General features: G+C 46.3%; 1 protein-coding gene across 1 annotated transcript; it reads right to left on the reverse strand.

Moving 5' to 3' along the window:
• Positions 1-362: 362 nt before the first annotated feature.
• On the reverse strand, positions 363-27696 carry LOC311139424 (heparan sulfate glucosamine 3-O-sulfotransferase 6-like; the record flags this gene model as incomplete). Its single annotated transcript, XM_084174300.1, has 3 exons — positions 363-984; positions 3505-3850; positions 27414-27696. The coding sequence occupies 3 exons, from the start codon at positions 27694-27696 to the stop codon at positions 363-365; spliced, it is 1251 nt and encodes a 416-aa protein (XP_084030426.1).
• Positions 27697-27890: the final 194 nt, after the last annotated feature.

The raw sequence follows: 27890 nt of genomic DNA on the forward strand, positions 1-27890 counted from the left end.
TCTGTTGGAGAAAGACTGCCATCTAGTGGAGTAAAGGGTAAGTTCACACTAGAGTTCTGAGGACCTGCTTTCCAACCATGGATGTCGCTGTCACTTTCCTCTGTATGTCCATGGTGTTACACAGTAGGCCTATGTCATTACTCTCTCTACTTCTTGTGGTTTAACTGTCACAAAATAAAGTGTGACTGTTTTGATTTGTTTGCCAATACAGGTTGCATGAGGACTTGAGTTACTCCAGATGACATCAGGACCGTCACAAAATACATCAATTCAAGCTTTATCTTGTATCCTCTTTGTGCAGCCTGTGTTTTGAATGGTGAGGATGGTACCATCTTTTTTCCACCTCATTGTAGGCTCCCATCCTACCAGCCAAAGTTCTGCCCTGTCATCTGGTAGAAGCGCAGGTTGTGTGGCTGGTAGAACTGCCGTAACCTGAGGATGACCTGAGGGTGGATGTCAGCATGTGGCCTGCCCTTGGTTCTGCCCAGGCAGTGGGGCTTGCTGCTGCCCTCTGGCTTCTTCAGGCAGGGGAAACCCTTTGTCTTGTTGAAGTAGAAGTGTTTGTCTGTGATGATCCTTTGAAGGCCCAGAAAGTCTTGGACTCTGCCCAGCTCCCCAGCAGGGTCGCTCACCAGCCTCTCCCCATGGACAAAGTGGATCTGCTCCAGGGGGAAGTGGGCCAGCCACCTCTCCAGGTGCAGAGCATACAGGCCAATCCAGATGGGGCTCCACAGGGAGTCCACCTTCAACGCCTCCTCCGTCCCGTTACGGAACGTCAGGGTCTCGAAGCTGGGGACGCCCGGAGTCTTGGATACGATCTGGGTGTAGTCAGAGATGGCGCGGGTCACAGGGTCACGCACCACCACGATCAGTTTGACCTCCTGGGACATGGCGTGGATCCGGCTGGGGCTGTCCGCCGTCACAAAGTACCTGGGTGTCTTCTCCAGGACCACCTGGCCCTCCAGAGCTTTGGGCATCAGGTTCCTGAGGGGGAGAGCGAGGCTTTTCAATCTTGTATCAAAGACACAAAATACAACCAAAAGAGAATTTAACCATATCCATTTGTTTAGATCAAAGAGAGGGTTAATTCTTTGAATAACCATCAACCAATCCAAGGTACTATTGATTGAGGCCTATAGCCAAATAAAGGGATTGAATCATCCCCCTAACACCATGAACTATCTGGTCATGCTCACTCCCCAGAGAACTCTATGTCATACTGTGCCAATGAGGCCAACAGGCCTGCTGGTTCTTAATAATTGACATGGTGTTATATCGTTTTCTCCAGTGTGCTCACCAGCCTCACTCAGCTCTTCCTCCCTGCCGGATGTCAATACACTCCCATTCAATTAAATGAGGGCTGAGGGGCACTGACTCTTGTACACACCCCTTGTAATAGCATGTGCTACCAGGGAGAGAGAGAGGACACACTTGGCTGTCTGCCTGAATAGAAATCCAGATGAAGGAAAAGAGAGAAAGAATGGAAGGAAGAAAGAGAGACTGGGAGAAAGGAGGAGGGAGGGAGCACACAAATACAAGCAAAGTCCATTAGTGAGTCCACTTTTGATTTTCCCCGGAGACAGATTTTGGCGCTGGCAGAATATGCAGCTTTTGTGTTGCATTAACTCGCTTGGCATTTGCACTCAGCTTCTCTCCCTTGGAACTGTTATCTAACCATTATCAAGATCGAGTTCAATTCCATGGGTAGTGTTTCAATAAAGAGCCTTGATTATTTTCCTCTCAGCAGAAACGATGCATACTCCAGGGGTTCTCATTAGACAATGTGGTCCTATATTGGCCCTCCTGTAGCTCAGTTGGTAGAGCATGGCGCTTGCAACGCAAAGGTTGTGGGTTCGATTCCCACGGGGGGCCAGTATGAAAATGTATGCACTCACTAATTGGAAGTCGCTCTGGATAAGAGTGTCTGCTAAATGACTAAAGTGTAAATGTAATACTTTGATCAAGCAGCTTGATTAATATTTCCATTTTGGGAACAGACAGTATCATACTTCAGACATCAACAGTGCTGAGCGATTAGTGCTTTTTGAGGTCGGTTCGGTTCGGTTCATTATAAAAAAATTAGCACGGTTTTCGATTTCGGTTTCGATTTTTTTTTTAAACATAAATGCACTATGCATTATGTGGGTTGAATGCTGTAACAAGACAGAATAAAACAATAAATAAAAGTCCCATGATGGTAGTGACTGCCCATTACTGCTTATCACGTATTAACCATAATTTATTCACATTATTTTAATAAAATATTTCAGTTGTTGTGTATATAATTTTTTTATAAATAACTTTATTATTTAATTCCAAGTCATCATCTCATATCTATAGAGCTGCTGCTTATGCTGTCTGACAAAATCACAATTTTATAGTTCTTCAAAGTAAATAAGGCATACTTTTATGACTGCTGAATACCAACTATCAATCACTTAGAACGTGTATTTTCAGGTAGAGATAAACCCTCGTGAAGCAACAGCTGCTCTCTATATCACCTCATGATCGCCCATTCTTCTGTCTCTTCCATAGCAGGCGTGAAAGAAACACAGACCGGACAAGTACATGCGCAGTATATTATGGTCACTGTAGTTAATTCTCACCTTTTATGCACTAAACTATAGAATATTGGCCTGTTGGAAACTAAAACGTCCTACTACATCGCACATTACAGGCTGGATCTGATTTATCTCTAGAGAAATTGTGCAATGTGCGCATTGAGCTCACAGAAAAAAACGAGACAAAAATGGGATTTCAAATAATTGAACCAAAGTTGGTCAATTAGTTGTTTAAAAACGGAAAAATAACCGCTCACCACAAGGGAGAAAACAAGGGAGAAAACAAAGGCCATATGGTGGGGCATTGTTGGCCCAAGCACCTTGAAATGCATTTGTTGTAAGAAATGTGCTATATAAATCAAGTTTGATTGATTGATTGATCATGTAGCAGATATTAGGTTCAGGAGTTGGGGGAATGTTTGGTTCATTTTTTTTTTTTTTTTTTTGGAGGACAGTCAAAATGATAAAATAATAATGGCATAGATAACATTGCTCCATAATATTTGTGTTACTATAATCTAAAAATACAGATTTTACAGTATTGCTGTCAGTTGTTCTTAAGATAGTATGGATGGACCATGTAGGACAGACAGCCGATAGAGAAATTCTCTCAGCCATTTAATAACCCCTTTTTACTTGTCATACACTACCATGCTCAAGCAGCAATTCCAAGGAGGAATGTGCATTATTCTACACCTTTTGCAAGTTGTAAACATAATCAGAATCGATTATTTTTCATCAGCAACTTCATTGAAACGTGACATCCTGAGCGCAAACAATGAAATCCCCCTGTCAATCAAATATCAACAATTTTTATCAACCAATCACAAATGTGTGTATGTGCGTGGCGCTACTTTCAGCATTATCATTCTAATCATTCTAATCATCATCATCACCATTATCATCATCATCACCATTATCATCATCATCAGTAGGTACATACCTGTACCAATTCAACCCACGTGAGTAATGTCTGTCGAAAAAGTGGGGTTCAGAGCCAAGTGCTCGAATGTCGGGGTGTAGTCTTAGGAATTCCAAAAGAGCTCGTGTTCCGCCCTTTTTCACCCCTATGATGATTGCTTGGGGTAGTCTCCTTGTTGCCGTCCAGTCCTTACCAATATTGGCTGATTGCGCACCAACTGCACCCATCGCACCTGCGCTGCCGACGAGGGATGCTGAGCGCACATCGACATCGGTAGCCCTCTTCTCAAATGAGGCATTCTTTCTTTGGAACAGCTCAGTCAAAGTTAAAAGTTGAGAGGTTTGCTTCAAGTGTTTCGCAGTATCGACTAGAATAGAATCACAGCAGCCGGAGAGAATGAAGTATAGCGACGCGCAAACCACAGCAAGGGAGAACATGAATAGAAGTTTATGCAGGAATCGCGGAACGTCTTGTTGAAGGTGATGAGAACCAGCCATACCTTCTTCCGCAAACAAATTGAGGCCATTCTATGAACAACACATCCCTTCTTACGGTACATCTGTTATTCATGTAAGCAAAAGCACAGAATCATGATCCCATGCCCAAAAACATGGTGCGCCGGCTGCTCCAAGCGCGGGCCAAATACGCTTGTCATCCCATACTGACAGGTTGTTGATCTCTAAACTGTTCATCGCAAGAAATTGTTCCTTCTCTTTTTAAAACCAATATTTTGTTGGATATAACCGACGGTGGAATGTTTCCACACACAGTTAGTATAGTACGTTCTTGCTTCTCTGACACGGCTATATTAACCATCATCTGGAGATGCTGCGCGCATCTGTCAGTGCCGTGCTACCTTGATTGGAGGGATGGTAGAGAAGGCGGGTTTCACTGCTCAAACTTAAACTGCTGAGCCATGATCCTGTAACATCAGCTTTAGGATCACTTTCTTTCTCAATGTTTGCATTAGACAGGCAATTTGCTTTCTTCCTCAGGCTATGGTATTATGTTGGTCAAGAGGGAAATAACACCACAAGGCAACTCAATTCAGCTCTGACATCATTTTCAGGTGACAATTACCTAAAACAATATTGATTTATGTGTGAATAAAGTGGGATACTTTTTAAAGAGATTGTGTTTTGTGATTTATTGCAATTCATATAACAGTTTTTGAGACCTATATGGGAACAGCTGACCATGCAGATTTTTTGGGGGGTGCCTTGCATGACTTAACCCACATTATTGTTTTGCAATGATTGAATATTCTTTGCATCCACAGACAGAAAGCCCCGTACAGAGGTATTAAGTAATACAGGGAGGGGGTTTGTGTCTGATTCTGCTTGTTTTCACAGCATCATAGTGAAAATATTTTTAATGGAAGGAAAGCCCAAAAATGACTGCATTATGGGTCATATGGGTCACTTTCGATACTGTAAAATCTCCTCAGAACATGAAACTGTTTATTGTAAGCTTACATGGTTTACCAGGAAATGGTCACTGTACTATCTGATATTGGAGCCAACTCCACTTATGTCCCTTAATATAATATGATCTGTGTACTCTGGTGGAACCTTTAAAGAGCAATCCGTGGTATTATAATAAAATAATGCAATTTCTGATTCAAACTCAGATGTAGTTTACCAGAAATCCAATGCACATCCTTATAAGTGAAACGCTACAACAAACAATAGGCTCAAGAGGCTGAAGAGAAGCCTTCACGTGGAAAGAAACCTTCACAAGTCTTCACGTGGAGAGAAGCCTTCACAAGCCTTCACGTGGAGAGAAGCTTTACATAAATCAAGGCACCAGGAGATTCATGTTGGATCAAATAATATGCTGTGGAAATATCAGTGAAAATAACTCACTGGGCACAGACGTCATTTCAACGTCTAGTTTTGATTTACATTTGGTAAAGTTGTCAACTAACGTGAATTCAACATGAAACCCAAAAAAATTGCACCATTTCATTTGGATTTAGGTTCAAAGTTGGGTGAAATAAAGACTAAATTCCCTTATGTTGATTACTTTTTTCCAATCCAATCAGTTTTCCACGTTGATACAATGACATCACTTTTTTATTATTAATTTTTTAGAGACACCTGTCTATATTGTCTATATTGTCTATACTGTCTATATTGTATAGCTGCTGTTCCTGGTCGGGAGAGGTTGTGTTTTCTCTAGCAGGAGGTAAGCTTGGCTTCTTATATGGTGTTGAGTAAAGCTTAAACCATGTATTTAGATTGTAGGTAGGTATTGTAGTTAGGTATTGTAGGTAGTTTACTTAGGTAGTTATTGTAGGTAATTATTGTAGGTAAGTATTGTATTCGGCGAAGCACGAGGCTAGCTAACCCACTACCTGGACCAACAAAGCTAGCTAGCTAGCGGGTAGCTACTGGTAACTTTTAGCAACTGTGGATAGCTCTGTTTCCAATGTTATTTCACGCTTAAGAGTACCTGTAATTGGGCCAGCTAGCTACCTACCATTCAGCTGTTTTTCTAACCTCATTATCCGAGGCATTAACGTTAGGTGGTTGGTAGCTGCTGTACTTAATTACAGCTACTGATTGCAGTCTGCCACCCAGACAGCTGGCGTCGGGTAAGTTTGGCTTTATACACAGCTTGGGCTTTGTCGAGTAAGGCTTAAACTATGTATTTAGATTGTAGTTAGGTATTATAGGTAGGCATCGTGGGCTGTATATTATTAGGTATTATAGGTAGGCATTGTGGGCTGTTGTGGGTAGTTATTGTAGGTTAGCATTGTATTCGGCGGTGCCGGGTGTAGCACGAAGCTAGCTAGCTAGCTAACTCACCTCCTGGACTAGCTGGCGAGTAGCTATTAGCAACGGTAGCAACTACATACAATATCCTTTTAGCCAGCTACATTTGTTCGCAGCGCCGCCGTTATTCAAACAAAGTCAACACAGCAGCCATTGCTAGCTAGCCAACACGACCAGCTAACTGTACTGTAGCAGCTAAATACAATATATTTGTGCTAGCTAGCCAACGTTTAAACTGTGTGTTATTGGATGCTAGCATGCTAGTTAGCTATAGCGTCATAGTTAGCTAGCTGAATAAAGTAAGTTGAGTCTATTCCTTGAAACATTGAACCGCTGTAGTTCACAACAATTCTAATTTCTAAAGTGGAAGTTGGGAGAGTTTTATTCGGGTGGTTCAGTGAAACAATTATAGTTTCTGAGGTGAAGTTGGGAGAGCTATATTTGGGAGTTTTGGTTTTTACTCTCTCCTTTCCCAGATGTTTAGTTCATTTCATTCCGATCTCCTCTGCATTATTGTAGCCATTTTCTACAGCCTGTCAACTATGCCTCTGCCTATCCCTGTTCTCTCCTCTCCGCACAGGCTACACAAACGCCTCACACCGCGTGGCTGCTGCCTCTCTAACCTGGTGGTCCCTGCACGCACCCCACACCTGGAGTTCCAGGTCTCAGGCAGCCTCTGGAACTGCCGTTCTGCTGCCAACAAGGCTGACTTCATCCCAGCCTATGCTACCCTCCAGTCCCTCGACTTCCTGGCGCTGACGGAAACATGGATTACCACTGAAAACACTGCTACTCCTACTGCTCTCTCCTCGTCTGACCATGTGTTCTCGCATACCCCGAGAGCATCTGGTCAGAGGGGTGGTGGCACAGGAATCCTCATCTCTCCCAAGTGGACATTCTCAATTTTTCCCCTAACCCATCTGTCTATCTCCTCATTTGAATTCCATGCTGTCACAGTCACTAGCCCATTTAAGCTTAATATCCTTGTCATCTATCGCCCTCCAGGTTCCCTTGGAGAGTTCATCAATGAGCTTGACGCCTTGATAAGTTCCTTTCCTGAGGATGGCTCACCCCTCACAGTTTTGGGGGATTTCAACCTCCCTACGTCTACATTTGACTCATTTCTCTCTGCCTCCTTCTTTCCACTCCTCTCCTCTTTTGACCTCACCCTCTCACCGTCCCCCCCTACTCACAAGGTAGGCAATACGCTTGACCTCATCTTTACTAGATGCTGCTCTTCTACTAATCTCACTGCAACTCCCCTCCATGTCTCCGACAACTACTTTGTATCCTTTTCTCTCTCGCTCTCCTCCAACACTACTCACTCTGCCCCTACACAGATGGTAATGCGCCGCCGCAACCTTCGCTCTCTCTCTCCCACTACTCTCTCCTCTTCCATCCTATCATCTCTTCCCTCTGCTCAATCCTTCTCCCTCCAATCTCCTGATTCTGCCTCCTCAACCCTCCTCTCCTCCCTTTCTGCATCCTTTGACTCTCTGTGTCCCCTATCCTCCCGGCCGGCTCGGTCCTCCCCTCCAGCTCCGTGGCTTGATGACTCATTGCGAGCTCACAGAACAGAGCTCCGGGCAGCGGAGCGGAAATGGAAGAAAACTAAACTCCCTGCCGACCTGGCATCTTTTCACTCCCTCCTCTCTACATTTTCTTCATCTGTTTCTGCTGCTAAGGCCACTTTCTACCACTCTAAATTCCAATCATCTGCCTCTAACCCTAGGAAGCTCTTTGCCACATTCTCCTCCCTGCTGAATCCCCCCCCCCCCTCCTCTCTCTCTGTGGATGACTTCGTCAACCACTTTGAAAAGAAGGTTGACGACATCCGATCCTCGTTTGTTAAGTCTAATGACACTGCTGGTCCTGCTCACACTGCCCTACCCTATGCTTTGACTTCTTTCTCCCCTCTCTCTCCAGATAAAATCTTGCGACTTGTGACTGCAGGCCGCCCAACAACCTGCCCGCTTGACCCCATCCCCTCCTCTCTTCTCCAGACCATCTCCGGTGACCTTCTCCCCTACCTCACCTCGCTGATCAACTCATCCTTGACCGCTGGCTATGTCCCTTCCATCTTCAAGAGAGCGAGAGTTGCACCCCTTCTCAAAAAACCAACACTCGATCCCACTGATGTCAACAACTACAGACCAGTATCCCTTCTTTCTTTTCTTTCCAAAACTATTGAGCGTGCCGTCTTTAGCCAACTCTCTTGCTATCTCTCTCAGAATGACCTTCTTGATCCAAACCAGTCAGGTTTCAGGACTGGTCATTCAACTGAGACTGCTCTTCTCTGTGTCACAGAGGCTCTCCGCACTGCTAAAGCTAACTCTCTCTCCTCTGCTCTTGTCCTTCTAGACCTGTCTGCTGCCTTTGATACTGTGAACCATCAGATCCTCCTCTCCACCCTCTCCGAGCTGGGCATCTCCGGCGCGGCTCACTCCTGGATCGCGTCCTACCTGACCGGTCGCTCCTACCAAGTGGTGTGGCGAGAAGCTGTCTCCGCACCACGTGCTCTCACCACTGGTGTCCCCCAGGGCTCAGTTCTAGGCCCTCTCCTATTCTCCCTATACACCAAGTCACTTGGCTCTGTCATATCCTCACATGGCCTCTCCTATCATTGCTACGCTGACGATACACAACTAATCTTCTCCTTTCCCCCTTCTGATAACCAGGTGGCGAATCGCATCTCTGCATGTCTGGCAGACATATCAGTATGGATGACGGATCACCACCTCAAGCTGAACCTTGGCAAGACGGAGCTGCTCTTCCTCCCGGGGAAGGACTGCCTGTTCCATGATCTCGCCATCACGGTTGACAACTCCATTGTGTCCTCCTCCCAGAGTGCGAAGAGCCTTGGCGTGACCCTGGACAACACCCTGTCCTTCTCCGCTAACATCAAGGCGGTGACCCGATCCTGCAGGTTCATGCTCTACAACATTCGGAGAGTACGACCCTGCCTTACACAGGAAGCGGCACAGGTCCTAATCCAGGCACTTGTCATCTCCCGTCTGGATTACTGCAACTCGCTGTTAGCTGGGCTCCCCGCCTGTGCCATTAAACCCCTACAACTCATCCAGAATGCCGCAGCCCGTCTGGTGTTCAACCTTCCCAAGTTCTCTCACGTCACCCCGCTCCTCCGCACACTCCACTGGCTTCCAGTTGAAGCTCGCATCTGTTACAAGACCATGGTGCTTGCCTATGGAGCTGTGAGGGCATCGGCACCTCTGTACCTTCAGGCTCTGATCAGTCCCTACATCCAAACGAGGGCATTGCGTTCATCCACCTCTGGCCTGCTGGCTCCCCTTCCTCTGCGGAAGCATAGTTCCCGCTCAGCCCAGTCAAAACTGTTCGCTGCTCTGGCACCCCAATGGTGGAACAAGCTCCCTCACGACGCCAGGACAGCGGAGTCACTCACCACCTTCCGGAGACATTTGAAACCCCACCTCTTTAAGGAATACCTGGGATAGGATAAAGTAATCCTTCTACCCCCCCCCCCCCCCCCCCTAAAAAAAAAAAGGCACACACCTGTCTATATAAGGCACACACCTGTCTATATAAGGTCCCACAGTTGACAGTGCATGTCAGAGCAAAAACCAAGCCATGAGGTCGAAGGAATTGTCCGTAGAGCTCCGAGACAGAATTGTGTTGAGGCACAGATCTGGGGAAAGGTACCAAAACATTTCTGCAGCATTGAAGGTCCCCAAGAACACAGTGGCCTCCATCATTCTTAAATGGAAGAAGTTTGGAACCACCAAGACTCTTCCTAGAGCTGGGCGCCCGGCCAAACTGAGCAATCGGGGAAGAAGGGCCTTGATCAGGGAGGTGACCAAGAACCTGATGGTCACTCTGACAGAGCTCTAGAGTTCCTCTGTGGAGATGGGAGAACATTCCAGAAGGACAACCATCTCTGCAGCACTCCACCAATCAGGCCTTTATGGCAGAGTGGCCAGACGGAAGCCACTCCTCAGTAAAAGGCACATGACAGCCCGCTTGGAGTTTGCCAAAAGGCACCTAAAGACTCTCAGACCATGAGAAACAAGATTCTCTAGTCTGATGAAACCAAGATTGAACTCTTTGGCCTGAATGCCAAGCGTCACGTCTGGAGGAAACCTGGCACCATCCCTTAGGTGAAGCATGGTGGTGGCAGCATCATGCTGTGGAGATATTTTTCAGCGGCAGGGACTGGGAGACTAGTCAGGATCGAGGGAAAGATGAACGGAGCAAAGTACAGACAGATCCTTGATGAAAACCTGCTCCAGAGCACTCGGGACCTCAGACTGAGTCGAAGGTTCACCTTTCAACAGGACAACGACCCTAAGCACACAGCCAAGACAACGCAGGAGTGGCTTCAGGAAAGGTCTCTGAATGTCCTTGAGTGGCCCAGCCAGAGCCTGAACTTGAACCGGATCGAACATCTCTGGAGAGACCTGAAAATAGCTGTGCAGCAACGCTCCCCATCCAACCTGACAGAGCTTGAGAGGATCTGCAGAGAAGAATGGGAGAAACTCCCCAAATACAGGTGTGCCAAGCTTGTAGCGTCATACCCAAGAAGACTCGAGGCTGTAATCGCTGCCAAAGTACTGAGTAAAGGGTCTGAATACTTATGTAAATGTAATATTTCAGTTTGATTATTTTTTATAAATTAGCAAAAATGTCTAAAAACCTGTTTTTGCTTTGTCATTATGGGATATTGTGTGTAGATTGATGAGGGGGAAAAAACTATTTAATCAATTTTAGAATAAGGCTGTAACCTAACGAAATGAGGAAAAAGTCATGCGGTCTGAATACATTCCAAAGGCACTGTATACTCTATCACTATGATACTTATATGCCATTTAGCAGACACTTTTATCCAAAGCGACTAACGCCTCGATCACACCGACAGCGTCATTGTGCAAAATGATCCGCAGCATCATCTGGATATGTGTGCAACAAAAGTTCAACATTCACCTTCTGCTACCATTTCTGTCAAGCTGTCTACGCAAACAGTTTGATGCATACGTTGGATAAATCCAATGTATTCACCACACAGAACGCACTGCAACTGCCTCTGCAACGCAATGCTGCAAGGTAAATGCAACGTTCTATTGGAAATGAATGTACTTCTGGTGTACCAAAATGCAATAACGCTGTCGGTGTGATCGAGGCGTTGCAGTCATGTGGGATACCTGCTGCATGCAGTGCAGGGTGACCTGGTTTCTGCATCACATCTGGGATCATTGTTTAATAAGACCCGGTGCATTGTAAATACGTAGGGATTAGAGATCACTTTAGAAAGCAGAGACATGTCTACCCGTCTGTTATCTCAGATAAATCCCTGTTTGTTCTGGAAAATGACCACGTTGGATTATAGGGTGGAGAAATTATGGGTGAAGATGTGAGGATGCTGCTGATACCCTCTCCTGAATTCACGTTCCTACGGCTTGCATTCCACAGCCTCACATGCCCAAAACATCTCTGATCGTGTGTGTGTGCGTGAGTGCGTGTGTGTTACCACAGTATACCATATGAGCTTTGAATCATTGCTCCTCCCCCACCTTTTCTTATCAATACCAGCACATGGTAAGTTTTGTCAGCAAACAGTAATATGTTATACTGTACCACTGCAATACTATTGTGACACTCAAATCATGTTAGATGGATGATAGAGATATTTGTCCACTGTAAGTTTGCTGCTGAGTGATAGGTGTCATCTGTTGAATTGTTAATCTAGCTACTTGCTATTAGCCACCGTTAGCGGTTTTTTCACCATTGTCCGTGGCCTGCACTACCTACCAGCCAGCTCTAGCCTGGACTATTATCGGCCAGTCTGCACAGCACGTTATCGACCCAGAACATATAGGATTTTCTGCCGGAATCACTGAATCACTGGACCTTTAACACCGGATCATCGCAACTAGCTAGCTGCAACCAAATGGTATTGCTGTTCCAGTTAGGTATTATTATACAATTTCACTGCAGAGCCCCTCTCAAACTGCCTCAAATAGCTCCTTTGTTCCACCCCCGATACACGCGGAGACTGGCTCAATCGGTGCCTCCAGTGATGCTATCTCTTTCATTGTTACCCAATGCTTAGGTTTACCTCAGTACTCATATCCTTGTCTGTACATAATGCCCTGAATCTATTCTACAACGCCCGGAAATCTGCCCCTTTTATTCTCTGTACCCAACGCACTAGAAGACCAGTTCTTAAAGCCTTTAGCCGTATCCTTATTCTAGTCGTCCTCTGTTCCTCTGGTGATGTAGAGGTTAACCCCTGCAGCCCCCAGTATCACTCCTACTCCCCAGGCGCTATCATTTGTTGACTTCTGTAACCGTAAAAGCCTTGGCTTTTTGCATGTTAACATCAGAAGCCTCCTCCCTAAGTTTGAGTTATTCACTGCGTTAGCACACTCCGCCAACCCTGATATTCTAGCAGTGTCTGAATCCTGGCTTAGGAAGGCCACCAAAAATTCTGAAATGTCCATCCCCAACTACAACATTTTCCGTCTAGATAGAACTGCCAAAGGGGGTGGAGTTGCAATCTACTGTAGAGATAGCCTGCAGAGCTCTATCATACTATCCAGGTCTGTGCCCAAACAGTTTGAGCTCCTACTTCTAAAAATCCACCTTTCCAGAAATAAGTCTCTCACTGTTGCCGCTTGCTACAGACCCCCCTCAGCTCCCAGCTGTGCCCTGGACACCATATGTGAATTGATTGCCCCCCATCTATCCTCAGAGTTCGTACTGCTTGGTGACCTAAACTGGGATATGCTTAACACCCCGGCCATCCTACAATCCAAACTAGATGCCCTCAATCTCACACAATTTATCAAGGAACCTACCAGGTACAACCCTCAATCCGTTAACATGGGCACCCTCATAGATATCATCCTGACTAACTTACCCTCTATATACACCTCCGTTGTCTTCAACCAGGATCTCAGCGATCACTGCCTTATTGCCTGCATCCGTAACGGGTCCGCGGTCAAACGACCACCCCTCATCACTGTCAAACGCTCCCTAAAACACTTTAGCGAGCAGGCCATCCTAATTGACCTGGCCCAGGTATCCTGGATGGATATCAATCTTATTCCGTCAGTAGAGGATGCCTGGTTGTTCTTTAAAAGTGCTTTCCTCTAAATCTTAAATAAGCATGCCCCATTCAAAAAATTCAGAACTAAGAACAGATATAGCCCCTGGTTCTCCTCAGACTTGACTGCCCTTGATCAGCACAAAAACATCCTGTGGCGTACTGCATTAGCATCGAATAGCCCCCGCGATATGCAACTTTTCAGGGAAGTTAGGAACCAATATACACAAGCAGTTAGGAAAGCAAAGGCTAGCTTTTTCAAACAGAAATTTGCATCCTGTAGCACTAACTCCAAAAAGTTTTGGGACACTGTAAAGTCCATGGAGAATAAGAGCACCTCCTCCCAGCTGCCCACTGCACTGAGGTTAGGAAACACTATCACCACCGATAAATATACAATAATCAAGAATTTCAACAAGCATTTTGCTACGGCTGGCCATGCTTTCTACCTGGCTACCACTACCTCGGCCACCAGCTCTGCACCCTCCGCTGCAACTTGCCTTCTCAAATGACTGCCTCACTTGGTTCACCAACTACTTCTCAGATAGAGTTCAATGTGTCAAATCGGAGGGCCTGTTGTCTGGACCTATGGCAGTCTCTATGGGGGTGCCACAGGGTTCAATTCTCGGGCCGACTCTTTCCTCTGTGTATATCAATGATGTCGCTCTTGCTGCTGGTGACTCTCAGATCCACCTCTATGCAGACGACACCATTTTGTATAAATCTGGCCCTTCATTGGACACTGTGTTAACAAACCTCCAAACAAGCTTCAATGCCATACAACACTCCTTCTGTAGCCTCCAACTGCTCTTAAAGACTAGCAAAACTAAATGCATGCTCTTAAATCGAACGCTGCTGACACCCGCCCACCCGACTAGAATCACTACTCTCGGCGGGTCTGACCTAGAGTATGTGGGCAACTACAAATACCTAGGTGTCTGGTAAGACTGTAAACTATCCTTCCAGACTCACATTAAGCATCTCCAATCCAAAGTTAAATCTAGAATCGGCTTCCTATTTCGCAGCAAAGACTCCTTCACTCATGCTGCCAAACATGCCCTCGTAAAACTGACTATCCTACCGATCCTTGACTTCGGCGATGTCATTTACAAAATAGCCTCCAACACTCTACTCAGCAAATTGGATGTAGTCTATCACAGTGCCATCCGTTTTGTCACCAAAGCCCCATATACTACCCACCACTGTGACCTGTACGCTCTTGTTGGCTGGTCCTCACTACATATTCGTCGCCAAACCCACTGGCTCCAGGTCATCTATCAATCACTGCTAGGCAAATCCCCGCCTTATCTTAGCACATTGGTCACCATAGCAACACCCACCTGTAGTCTGCGCTCCAGCAGGTATATCTCACTGGTCATCCCCAAAGCCAACACCTCCTTTGGCCGCCATTCCTTCCAGTTCTCTGCTGCCAATGACTGGAACGAACTGCAAAAATCTCTGAAGCTGGAGACTCTTACTGTATCTCCCTCACTAACTTTAAGCATCAGTTGTCAGAGTACCTTACCGATCACTGCACCTGTACACAGCCCATCTGAAATTAGCCCACCCAACTACCTCATCCCCATATTGTTATTTATTTTTCTAATTTGCACCCCAGTATCTCTATTTGCACATCATCTCTTGCACATCTATCATTCCAGTGTTAATACTAAATTGTAATTATTTTGCACTATGGCCTATTTATTGCCTTACCTCCATAACTTGCTACATTTGCACACACTGTATATATATATTCTGTTGTATTTTTGACTTTATGTTTTGTTTACCCCATATGTAACTCTGTGTTGTTGTTTTGAATCGCACTGCTTTGCTTTATCTTGGCCAGGTCGCAGTTGTAAATGAGAACTTGTGTCACGATCGTCTTGAGAAGAAGTGGACCAATGCGCAGCGTGATGAGTGAACATACTTTAATTATTAGAGAACAAAACAACAAACGATAACGTGACGTCCTTGGTTACAAACACTAACCATACACGGAACAAGATCCCACAACACACTGTGGAAAACAGGCTGCCTAAGTATGGTTCCCAATCAGAGACAACAAGCAACAGCTGATACACGTTGCCTCTGATTGAGAACCACACCGGCCAACATAGAAACAAATGAACTAGATAATAACCCTAGCACACAAAACACATAGAAACAACACACCCTGGCTCAACATAACAGAGTCCCAGAGCCAGTGCGTGACAACTTGTTCTCAACTGGCTTACCTGGTTAAATAAAGGTGAAATAAAAAAATAACAAAGCAGAGCTGCTTCTCTGAAGTTACCAGGAATAGATTTTTACGCAACTGAAATCACTTAAGTCTTTCTCACAGCTGCTCCTAGGCAAGTCATAATTGGTCTGTTGTGAGGTTAAATCAACACTGCGCTGTAATACTTCTTCCCAATATTTATTTTATGGCTTGTGGTTCTGTTTTAGTTCCTAGTGCTTTGTAAAGGTAAACTTTCCAAAACATGTTCTTAAATAGATTGGTATACTATGAGAAATGAATATAATAGTAATTGTTAACTGTTTCTATAGAACCTGCTCCTCTTCTCTTCCATCGGGCTGAATCTCAATCCAATTGTCTGAATCCAACAGATTACCTAGAGATCTTCTTAAACTTATGCAGAGACATGTTCACAATGGTATGCTAATGTTGCCCACATGTGACATTTTTACCTTGTACGCCTCCCCATCCTGCAATCACAGATAATAATCTTGACCTCTGAGCTGAGTACTAAGAGATGGTTATGTCACGTTATTTTTAAAAGGTGTATTGCTCTTCAAGGATCTTTGGTCAATACCCAATCATGTAAGCTTAAAACACCCCCAGAAAATGAATTAGTCCCCACTGGCCCACAATAATCTTTCTTCATTATCACACAATATAACTGTCCTCAACATGTCCAATGAATATTTAATACAAAATGTTACATTAATTGGAACAAAAAAGTGTCTATAACGTACTGTAGTAAAAGCAGTTCTTTCAACAAACATTGTCCTTGTATCATCAGTGCGGTATCATTACAATAACCGTATTTTGTCTTTCCAAAACCGGTCAAAAGGATAAGGTTCACTTTCCAAATCCCCCTAGTAGTAATTGTAGAGTTATAAGGTCTGAGCACTATACTGCTGTCCTGAAAGGCAATATCCTCTTGATTAGAACTAAAGCCCTTAAACCCACTGTCACTTCCAGATAATAATCTTTTAAAGGAGATTATTCTTTACTTCTTGAGTATTCAGAGATTAATACAGGATCCCTATCTATGACTAGATTAAAAACTGTAATCTGATTTGCAAAAAAAAACGTGTTTCTTCATCCTAGTTTTATTCTGTACAAACGATTCAATCAAGAAAGTCTCTCCTCTATTCTGCAGGTGTTATATTTCTTGAGAACAACAAAACATTATGAAGACCCGGACTAGACTGGGTAGCTCTGTACTGAAGACATGACAAGGATATAAATGTAATCTATTATAGAAATGACAATTGTTAAATCAATGTAAAATGTACAAACAAATATTAGATTATTTACAAATAATTATACAAAGCAAGTAATACAACATACAACTTTATAAAGGATTATTCAAAGATTTTTTCCTTTCAGATGGAGATAGTAGGCTACATTTGAGGTGACTTATTTTGGCCTCTTATTGAACGTACATCTGAATAAATAAGTATTTCTCAAAGGCATGGTCAGAGAATGCAATAGAGGTAGACTAAGCAGGCTGATAACCCATACGTATTATTATAATTATATATTACAATATTATGTATATATATATAATATACTGAATACATTATTGAATACATTATTTTATAGTATTTAGTATTTTTGCAATTACCATTCTTTCCAACCACTATTCATCAAGGATGCAGCTTATTCAGGATATAATAAGATCCTTATAACCAAGAAGGTTTTCCTCAATATGTTTCTTAATATACCAACAAGATATATGGGCCTTGAGGTTTTCTTCCACCAGAAAATCCATGGCAGCCTGTACAGAGGAGAGAATGGTTAAAAATGTATTCAAAAGTAATAATAATATTGCAATTAAAAATTATGACCAAACATGCATTTATTTTATTCTTACCACAGCCATCATGAGTCATGTATGGAAGCCCATTCCCACCACATAAAAAAAAAGTCTATACTATCTAAATATTTCGAGATAAGTAAGTTAACATTTTTAGATACTATCTAAAAATGTAAGATACATAAGTCAAAATTTCAAGATACTATCTAACAATTTAGAGATGGTATATTATACATATAGTATATGTTTCTTTATTTGTAGCATTGTGTGGCGATTTCCATCTACCCACTGTACAGAGATCAGCAGAGCAAATGTGTGGCAAGCTGGCATTTGCCCCAGCACTTTTGATTTGGTTAAAGAACAAATATTGACACAAAAGCGTTGAAAAGAGGGACAAAGTACTGTTGTTTAGACTGATTTGCCTCATGATTTGTCAACTCGAGCACAATTCATATGTGTTTCAGACTGATCAACTGTAGCCTACTGATGACAACCACAGCTGCACGTAGCCTAGAGAAGCCTATGCACTCTGGTTCCCTCTAGCCAAGGGAAACAAACGTAATGTATTTATAGCCTAAGCTATGTACACTGCTCAAAAAAATAAAGGGAACACTTAAACAACACAATGTAACTCCAAGTCAATCACACTTCTGTGAAATCAAACTGTCCACTTAGGAAGCAACACTGATTGACAATACATTTCACATGCTGTTGTGCAAATGGAATAGACAACAGGTGGAAATTATAGGCAATTAGCAAGACACCCCAATAAAGAAGTGGTTCTGCAGGTGGTGACCACAGACCACTTCTCAGTTCCTATGCTTCCTGGCTGATGTTTTGGTCACTTTTGAATGCTGGCGGTGCTTTCACTCTAGTGGTAGCATGAGACGGAGTCTACAACCCACACAAGTGGCTCAGGTAGTGCAGCTCATCCAGGATGGCACATCAATGCGAGCTGTGGCAAGAAGGTTTGCTGTGTCTGTCAGCGTAGTGTCCAGAGCATGGAGGCGCTACCAGGAGACAGGCCAGTACATCAGGAGACGTGGAGGAGGCCGTAGGAGGGCAACAACCCAGCAGTAGGACCGCTACCTCCGCCTTTGTGCAAGGAGGAGCAGGAGGAGCACTGCCAGAGCCCTGCAAAATGACCTCCAGCAGGCCGCAAATGTGAATGTGTCTGCTCAAACGGTCAGAAACAGACTCCATGAGGGTGGTATGAGGGCCCGACGTCCACAGGTGGGGGTTGTGCTTACAGCCCAACACTGTGCAGGACGTTTGGCATTTGCCAGAGAACACCAAGATTGGCAAATTCGCCACTGGCGCCCTGTGCTCTTCACAGATGAAAGCAGGTTCACACTGAGCACATGTGACAGACGTGACAGTCTGGAGACGCCGTGGAGAACGTTCTGCTGCCTGCAACATCCTCCAGCATGACCGGTTTGGCGGTGGGTCAGTCATGGTGTGGGGTGGCATTTCTTTGGGGGGCCGCACAGCCCTCCATGTGCTCGCCAGAGGTAGCCTGACTGCCATTAGGTACCGAGATGAGATCCTCAGACCCCTTGTGAGACCATATGCTGGTGCGGTTGGCCCTGGGTTCCTCCTAATGCAAGACAATGCTAGACCTCATGTGGCTGGAGTGTGTCAGCAGTTCCTGCAAGAGGAAGGCATTGATGCTATGGACCGCCCGTTCCCCAGACCTGAATCCAATTGAGCACATCTGGGACATCATGTCTCGCTCCATCCACCAACGCCACGTTGCACCACAGACTGTCCAGGAGTTGGCGGATGCTTTAGTCCAGGTCTGGGAGGAGATCCCTCAGGAGACCATCCGCCACCTCATCATGAGCATGCCCAGGCGTTGTAGGGAGGTCATACAGGCACGTGGAGGCCACACACACTACTGAGCCTCATTTTGACTTGTTTTAAGGACATTACATCAAAGTTGGATCAGCCTGTAGTGTGGTTTTCCACTTTAATTTTGAGGGTGACTCCAAATCCAGACCTCCATGGGTTGATAAATTTGATTTCCATTGATAATTTTTGTGTGATTTTGTTGTCAGCACATTCAACTATGTAAAGAAAAAAGTATTTAATAAGATTATTTCATTCATTCAGATCTAGGATGTGTTGTTTAATTGTTCCCTTAATTTTTTTTTGCAGTGTATTTACAGCCTAATATAGGCCCATTTATTTGTGTTAAGAGAAAATATGAATGTGATCAAATTTTGTTTATATTCTAACTTCGGTTGCTAAGCTACCTAGACCTTTTCAATCCAAAATTATTGACTGGAATTAATCAATCAACACAATAGTGATGGCATGCTGTGTGAGTAACTTTTTAATTACAGATGCAAAGGCCTACTCCCTAGGGCGAGGACTTAATATCGCAACATTTTATAGGACACATCACTGCATGCTATACTCCTTTGTAAACTGGCCATCTCTGTATATCCGGCACTTATTTATAAAACCCTTTTAGGCCTCACTCCCCCCTATCTGAGATACCTACTGCAACTGTAGTGTCGAGAACTATGCTGAGATGCTGTGAGAACAAGAAATCCGCTGACACTGTACTTTGATTATAAAGGTTTATTATATCAAAGGATTTCAGCGTCAATTTACAGACATCTGCAGATATCTGGAGAATAACCGGACCCAATCTCTAAAAGGTTATTCTCCCCTCCTTTGTCCCAAACCATAGTATATATATCCTATGTAACCTGATATGGGTGTTTTCCCCTACAGACCAAACCCAGGACTCTACCTAACAGACTTCCTCTGTTTTAGGGTGCCCCTATAGAACTACTCTCCAGATGCTCCCTTAAGCTGAGTCAACATCCTCTAAGACCATTTGCAACCGTCAGCAAAGTCATAAATTGTTCAGATACCACACAACCATCATCCTCCACATACAGCACCCGTTCTGCCAGTCACATTCTGTTAAATGTACCCAAAGCACACTCATCCCTGGGTCACTCCTCTTTTCAGTTCGCTGCAACTAGCGACTGGAACGAGCTGCAAAAAACACTCAAACTGGACAGTTTTATCCCCATCTCTACATTCAAAGACTCAATCATGGACACTTACTGTCGCTTTACGTGATGTATTGTTGTCTCTACCTTTTTGCCCTTCGTGCTGTTGTCTGTGACTAACAATGTTTGTACCATATTTGTGCTGCTACCATGTTGTGCTGCTGCCATGTTGCTACCATGTTGTGTTGTTGTCATGTTGTGCTGCTACCATGTTGTGTTGCCATGTTGCTGCCATTTTAAGTTGTTGTCTTAGGTCTCTCTTTATGTAGTGTTGTCTCTTTTGTTGTGATGTGTGTTTTGCCCTACATTTTAAAAAAAATAGCCCCCATCCCCACAGGAGAAATGTTTAGATAGTATAATAATTTTAAAGGTCAAATGCAGACTTATTTTTTTTTCAATATCAAATCATTTCTGGGTAGCAAGTAAGTACCTTATAGTGATTGTTTTCAAATAAAATGTTCAAAAAGAAACAAAAATAGCTTCTTAGCAAAGAGCAATTCCTCAAGCAAGAATTTTGTTAGGAGTGGTCTGAGTGGGGAGGGGAAAACTGAAAACTAGTTGTCATTGGTAGAGTGGTTTGGAACTCTCTTTCTTATTGGTCTATTAACTAATTTACCACCTGTTGATGTCACCAGGCAGGCCAAAACTCCATCCCACCAAAACAGAATGAAATGTAGTTCTTACACTAAAAGGGTATTATCATAATTTTCACAATTTCACAGTATTATTTCAACCTGTGTGGAAATATATATAAAACACAGGAAAAATAAGTTTTGGACTGCACTGTGTCACGCGACGTGTATGCGGTAGCGAAGTCAAAAGCAGGACACAGAGCGGCTGGCAACGTTTTTTACTGAACACAGTAAAAACAACGTACAAAACAACAAACCTCCAAACCGGGAGGAAAGCACAAAGACCCGTACATACAAGAGCTGCCGGAATGACAACAAACAATAACACACAAAGTACCAATGAGAGACAGGGGTTAATATAGGGAATACAATCCAACATAATGGGAAACAGGTGTAAACAATAAAGACCAAATAAGACAAACACCGAAACATCGATCGGCAGCAGCTAGTACTCCGGGGACGACGAACGCCGAAGCCTGCCCGAGCAAGGAGGAGGAGCAGCCTCGGCTGAATCCGTGACAGTACCCCCCCCCTTGATGCGCGGCTCCAGCCGTGCGCCGACCCCGGCCTCGGTGACGGCCAGGAGGACGCTGAGCAGGGCGAGTCGGATGACTCCGGTGGAAATCCCTCAATGTCCCTCCTAGGGACCCAGCACCGTTCCTCCGGACCGTACCCCTCCCACTCCACGAGATACTGCAGACCCCCCATCCGACGCCTCGAATCCACGATGGAACGGACTGAGTACGCCGGAGCCCCCTCGATGTCTAGTGGGGGCGGAGGAGCCTCTCGTATCTCATTCTCCTGGAGTGGACCAGCTACCACCTGCCTGAGGAGAGACACATGGAACGAGGGGTTAATGCGGTAATTAATGGGCAGTTGTAACCTATAACATACCTCGTTCAATCTCCTCAGGACTTTAAATGGCCCCACAAACCGCCGACCCAGCTTCCGGCAGGGCAGGCGAAGGGGCAGGTTTCGGGTCGAGAGCCAGACCCGATCTCCCGGTGCATAAACCGGACCCTCACTGCGGTGGCGATCGGCGCTCGCCTTTTGCCGTCTGATAGCCCGCTGCAGATGGACAGCGTTCCATGTTTCCTCCGAGCGCCGAAACCACTCATCCACCGCAGGGGCTTCGATCTGGCTCTGATGCCAGGGTGCCCAGGGGATATACCCCGACCACTCCTCCTGCCGGTCCTGGCAATAGGACCTCAGAAACCTACCCACATCCTGGTTTACTCTCTCCACCTGCCCATTACTCTCAGGGTGAAAACCAGTGGTAAGGCTAATCGAGACCCCCAAACGTTCCATAAACGCCCTCCAGACTCTAGAGGTGAACTGGGGACCCCGATCAGACACTATATCCTCAGGCACCCCGTAGTGCCGGAAGACGTGAGTAAACAGGGCGTCGGCCGGGAGTGGGCTCAATGGAACTCTCCTCTGTGTCATATCGTCGGGACAGGGCGTCTGCCTTAGCGTTCTGTGACCCTGGTATATAAGTGAGCTTAAATACAAACCGGGTAAGAAACATGGCCCACCTAGCCTGAAGAGGGTTCAGTCTCCTCGCTGCCCGGATGTACTCCAGGTTACGATGGTCAGTCAGAATGAGAAAAGGGTGTTTAGCCCCCTCAAGCCAATGCCTCCACACCTTCAGGGCTTGGACCACCGCTAGCAGCTCCCTGTCCCCCACGTCATAATTGCGTTCCGCCGGACTGAGCTTCTTTTTTTTTTTTTCTTCTTTTTTTTTGGACAATAAACAATAAAGACCAAACAAGACAAACACCGAAACATCGATCGGCAGCAGCTAGTACTCCGGGGACGATGAACGCCGAAGCCTGCCCGAGCAAGGAGGAGGAGCAGCCTCGACTGAATCCGTGACACACTGTGCCTTTACATTTTTTGGGGTGGCGGGAATGGGATTCCATAGTCATTACAGTTTACCTTTGACAGAAGAGCTGCAACACCTTTGCCTCTGAATGACTCCGGTACATTAGTTGACAGTAGATCGATAGTTACCGGAGTGTAACTCCAGTTCTATGAGTGGAGCGGGCCCCATAGGGGAGCTCTGCTCCTATTGGTTTACCCACTGCCCTAAGGCAGCATCAGCCTGAGACAAAATTATGCACACACCTGCAGCCAATAGGAGTACAGGTGTCCCTATAAGAGGGGATGCCTCCCCTCCATCAGCCTCCCGAGATATTTATCTTCAGCGAGACTAGAGAGGGTCGGCAGGGCCTTAAGTCCTATGGGGCTCCGCTCCACTCATAGAACTGGAGTTACACTCCGGTAACTATCGTTCTATATCGTGGAGCTCCGCCCCATAGGGGAGCTCTGCTCCTATTGGTTTAAGGCGGAGCGTAGCGCTCCAAAATGTACTCCCTGCCGAGCCCAACACTCGAAACGAAAAGGTCAGGCCTAGCAATAGCTGCAACCAAGTCCCGCAGTACTGCAACCACTGTATGACAATACAAGTGTCACAATATACTGCGTCATCGGTTAAAAACCTGCCCCACCTAGTCCAATGGCAACACCAGTGACTAGTGGGCAGATCACCAGAATACGGGCCATACTAATCTGTACTAGCAGATAGATGGTACCTCAATATCCTGTCACAATGATACCGACCACTAATGGAATGACACAAAGTGTCACTCTACATTGTGTACACGGTAGGCCGCCTCACTCAATCAATGGAAGCCCAGAGATTAGTGGGCAGATCCCAGAACATGATTCATACTAATCTGAACAAGCAGATAGATGACGTCACATTCCGTCAAAATTGTCATGACCGGTCTAATAGTACCGTAACCAAGGTTACTACTATTATCCGTCATCATTCCGCCTCAACCCAGTTATTCACTGGTGGGCAGATCAATACATGCCCTCTACTGTACTGAACATGTCAGTCAGGAGTCATGCCAAAATATGTCCTTCTATCAGAAGCGGACCTGAAAGAGACCTGTCTCCTCAGTCCTGCATTCCTCTCTCCTAGCTCAAGTCCTCCCCTCAGCCACGCTGAGTACAGACTGAGCCAAAGAGTTAGAAGACATATCCAAGAGATAGAAACTGATAAATGGAGACGGTGACGACCATGACGCCGCTGCACATATATCCTCCACCCCTGTTCCTCTGAAAAGGGCAGTAGAAGCCGCTACTCCACGAGTGGAGTGAGCTCTTATACCCTGAGGCAATTGTCGCCCCGCTGCCTCATAAGCTGTCTCAATGCCTTCGCAAAGCCAATGAGACAAGCGCTGTTTTGAAAGTGGTCTACCTAGTCCAGCTGCACCGTGACACACAAACAGCTGAGGCGATGACCTAATCGCTGCTGTGAGCTCAACGTAACACGCCAAAGCGCGCACTGGGCACAGGCGATGGAGCCTTTCCTCACTCCTCTCCCCATGAGGAGGGGGAGAAAAAGCCCACAGCTCCACGGTCTGTGATCTATATGAGCTCTTAATAACCTTCGGCACAAATGCCGGGTTAGGACGTGTGGTGTCGAGACAACGATGCTGATATGCTGTGTAGACAAGAAATCCGCCGACACTGTACCTGATTATAAAGGTTTATTATATCAAAGGTTCCAGCGTCAATTTACAGATTTCTGCAGAAATCCGGAGAACAACTAACCCAATCTAAAAATTATTATTCTCCCCGTCCTTTGTTCCAACCATGGTATTTAGCCTATGTAACATAATATGGGTGGATTTTGATAGACCAATCCCTGACTTCCACATATCCAAGTCTCCTCTGTTTCAGGGGGCCACTATAGTAATGCTTTCCAGATGTTTCAGCAAAGCAGAGTAAAATTCCTCTAACACACCATTTGCAAACGTCAGCCAAAATTATAAACTGTTCAGATACTACAGACGTAACACCGCTCTGCTCAGATCGCCATTAATGGCAAGGCCATTACTTACATAGCGCTTCGAGTACCAAAGCCAAATCCCACTGAGGAAGCGTGGCTTTAGGCATTGGCCTAAGCCGCCGCATTCCCAATAAGAAACGTTTCACTAGAGGGTGGCTGAAGACATTGTCTCTGCCAAACCCCTCATGAGAAGCTGAAATCGCAGCTGCAAACACCTTAATGGTGGCGGGCGATCGCTGCTTATCAAACATATACTGCAGGAAAGAGAGAACACTCTCAACCTGACAGCTCATGGGGTCTACATTCTGTGTGACACACCACTGTGAAAAAACTTTCCATTTACTGGCATACACCCTGGAAGTGGAACTGGCACGTGAACTCTGTATGTTCCTGATTACTGAATCAGATAACCCACGGCGCTCTAGCCTGTCCCTCTCAGGAGCCAAGCCTTCAGTGGTTGGCCGATTATGGGCACTTGCCCTATCGAGCCCCCCGCCTGAGACAATGCGTCCCGTCGATGTGGAATTGGCCAAGGTGGCGCAATCAACATCTGACTCATCTCCGCAAACCATGGAGCCCCTGGCCGATCTCCTGATCTCACCCTGGCTAACAGTGGGAGAATGCAGGACAGCGGAGGGAATGCATACAGAAGAACTCTCGGCCACGGGTGGTGCGCAAATGCGTCTCTTCCCAGTGGCGGTTCGTCCTGTTCCCTCAGAGAGAACCATAGGGAACATTGCGCGTTCACGCGTGACGCGAATAGATCCACCTCGGCTCTCCCGAACTGTTCCCAAATTTGGAGAACAATGTCCGGATGCAGACGCCACTCATAGTCTCGAGGACCCCCTCGCGACATGAGGTCTGTTCCTACGTTCAAGTAGCCCGGAATGTGTGCTGCTCTCAATGAGCGAAGGTGCTCGTGAGCCCACATCCACAATTCCTCTGCCGCCCGGTGGAGAGCAGGAGACCTGACTCCTCCCTGGCGATTAATGTGAGCTACTTGGGTCCGGTTGTCTGACCAGACCAACACATCGCGACCCCGAAGGGTAGACGCGAAGTGGGTCAGAACCAGTCGATCCGTTTCCAACTCCAAGAGGTTGATGTGGCAACTCGAAAGAGGCCACACACCTCCTATCGCTTGGGTCTGACATGTCCCTCCCCATCCAGTCAGAGAGGCATCTGTATACACTGGAATGTAGGAGGACACTTTGCCTATCGGGACTCCGTGCGTGAGAACGCGCAGGTCTCTCCAATAGTTCAGATCTGCACTGAGCGAGAGGGGAACCACCACCAACCGATGACGTTGACGCACTGGGGCTAGTCTTAGTTGGGCGAACCATCACTGCATCCAGCGCATGAGCAGGAGTCCCAGCGGAACCACGGAAAGGGCTGACGACATGAGACCCAAGAGTGACATGACCGACAGCGCCGTTACCGTGTGATTCGGACGACACTTTCTCAGGGCTAGCAACAAGGCTACCCTTCGAGGGTCCGAAATTCGAGCCCTCATCATTACAGTGTCTAGCTGTAACCCCAGGTAGACAATCTGATGACTGGGCCAGGGGGCGCTCTTTTTCCAATTCACAGCGAACCCCAGACGTGTGAGATGAATCACTGTTGTGTCGTGTGAGTGAACGCCAGCTCTGCTGACGGGGCGAGAACCAGTAGGTCGTCTAAGTAGGCTAGTATCCTTATTCCCTGATGATGCAACGGTTCCAATGCCGCCTCCACACACTTGGAAAACGTGCGAGGTGCCAGGGCGTACCCGAATGGCATCCTCGTGTATTCGTACGCCACCCCTTGAAAGGCGAATCACAGAAACTTTCTGTGACGCGGCTACACCGGCACATGAAAGTACGCGTCCTTTAGGTCTATGCTTGTACAAAAGTCTCCTTTCTGGATACATTCCAGTAGACGTTTTGTCGTGAGCATTCAGAAGGGCCGTTTGGTTACGCTCTAGTTGAGAATGCGTAAATCCAATATCGGCCTCATTCCCCCCGTCTTTTTGGGCACCAGGAAGTAGGGCGAATATAGCCCTCTGTTCCTTTGCTCCTGGGGAACTACGGTGACCGCCTCCTTCGCCAAAAGTTCCGTAATCTCTGAAACCAGAGCGCCCACTTTTTCGGGCGTTTTCATCACCGTCTCCACCACTCCCCTGAATGGGGGTGGGGTCCGATGGAATTGGATGGCATAACCCTTCTGCAACGTCTGGTCTAGCCAGCGTGAGAGGGTACAGCTTCGCCGCCACTGCTAGCAATGCAGAGAAAGCGGGCGAGCGCGAAGCTGTGGTACATTCAGTAGGAAGGACCTGTATTCCTCGATGGCCCTTGCCGCCGCTGTTCCCCAGCACTGAGGTGATGGAACAGCCCAAGGCGGGCCTCCCATGAAAGGGAGAGGAAACATTAACGCGTTCTGAGAGAAATGGGGGCGCCGATACGTTGGTTAAACCCGTAACCGTAGTATTCCGGCCCCTTGTGAACGCAGCGCAAGTCTGAACTGCACTGACCGAGGCTATGGCCTGCGGGGCCCGCTCTCCTGCCGCCTGTAGCCGCTGTCTGGCGCTGGATACGCCGCCTCACAGTAGACCCTGGCCTACTCTGGGCGGTGGAGGTGGACGGTCTCTGGGGCGCAGGGCCTAACCTCCCTGCCAATGGCAGGTGTCTGGCCAGCTGCTTCTTCTCCTCGTCGAGTTTTGAAAACCTCTCTGTCGCCTCTTTGACGGCGACTCTGAAGAGTCCGTCGTCAGCGAGGGGGGCGTTCAAAAGCGACGTCCTGTCTGCTTCCTTCATGGTCGTCAACGACAACCAGAGGTGTCGTTCCGCGACCACCGAAGTGGCCATGGACCTCCCCGCGCAGACAGCCGAAGCTTGTGTAAGGGTGGAGAATGGCGCCAGAAATTATGGATGCCTCCTCCACCTCCTCTGTGTCCAGCTCGTTCTTACCCATGGTTAAACGGGACAGAGCGGCCGCTAGGAGGGCAATG

Source organism: Coregonus lavaretus, assembly GCF_964263955.1.
Source record: "Coregonus lavaretus genome assembly, chromosome: 2".
Lineage (NCBI taxonomy): Eukaryota > Metazoa > Chordata > Actinopteri > Salmoniformes > Salmonidae > Coregonus > Coregonus lavaretus.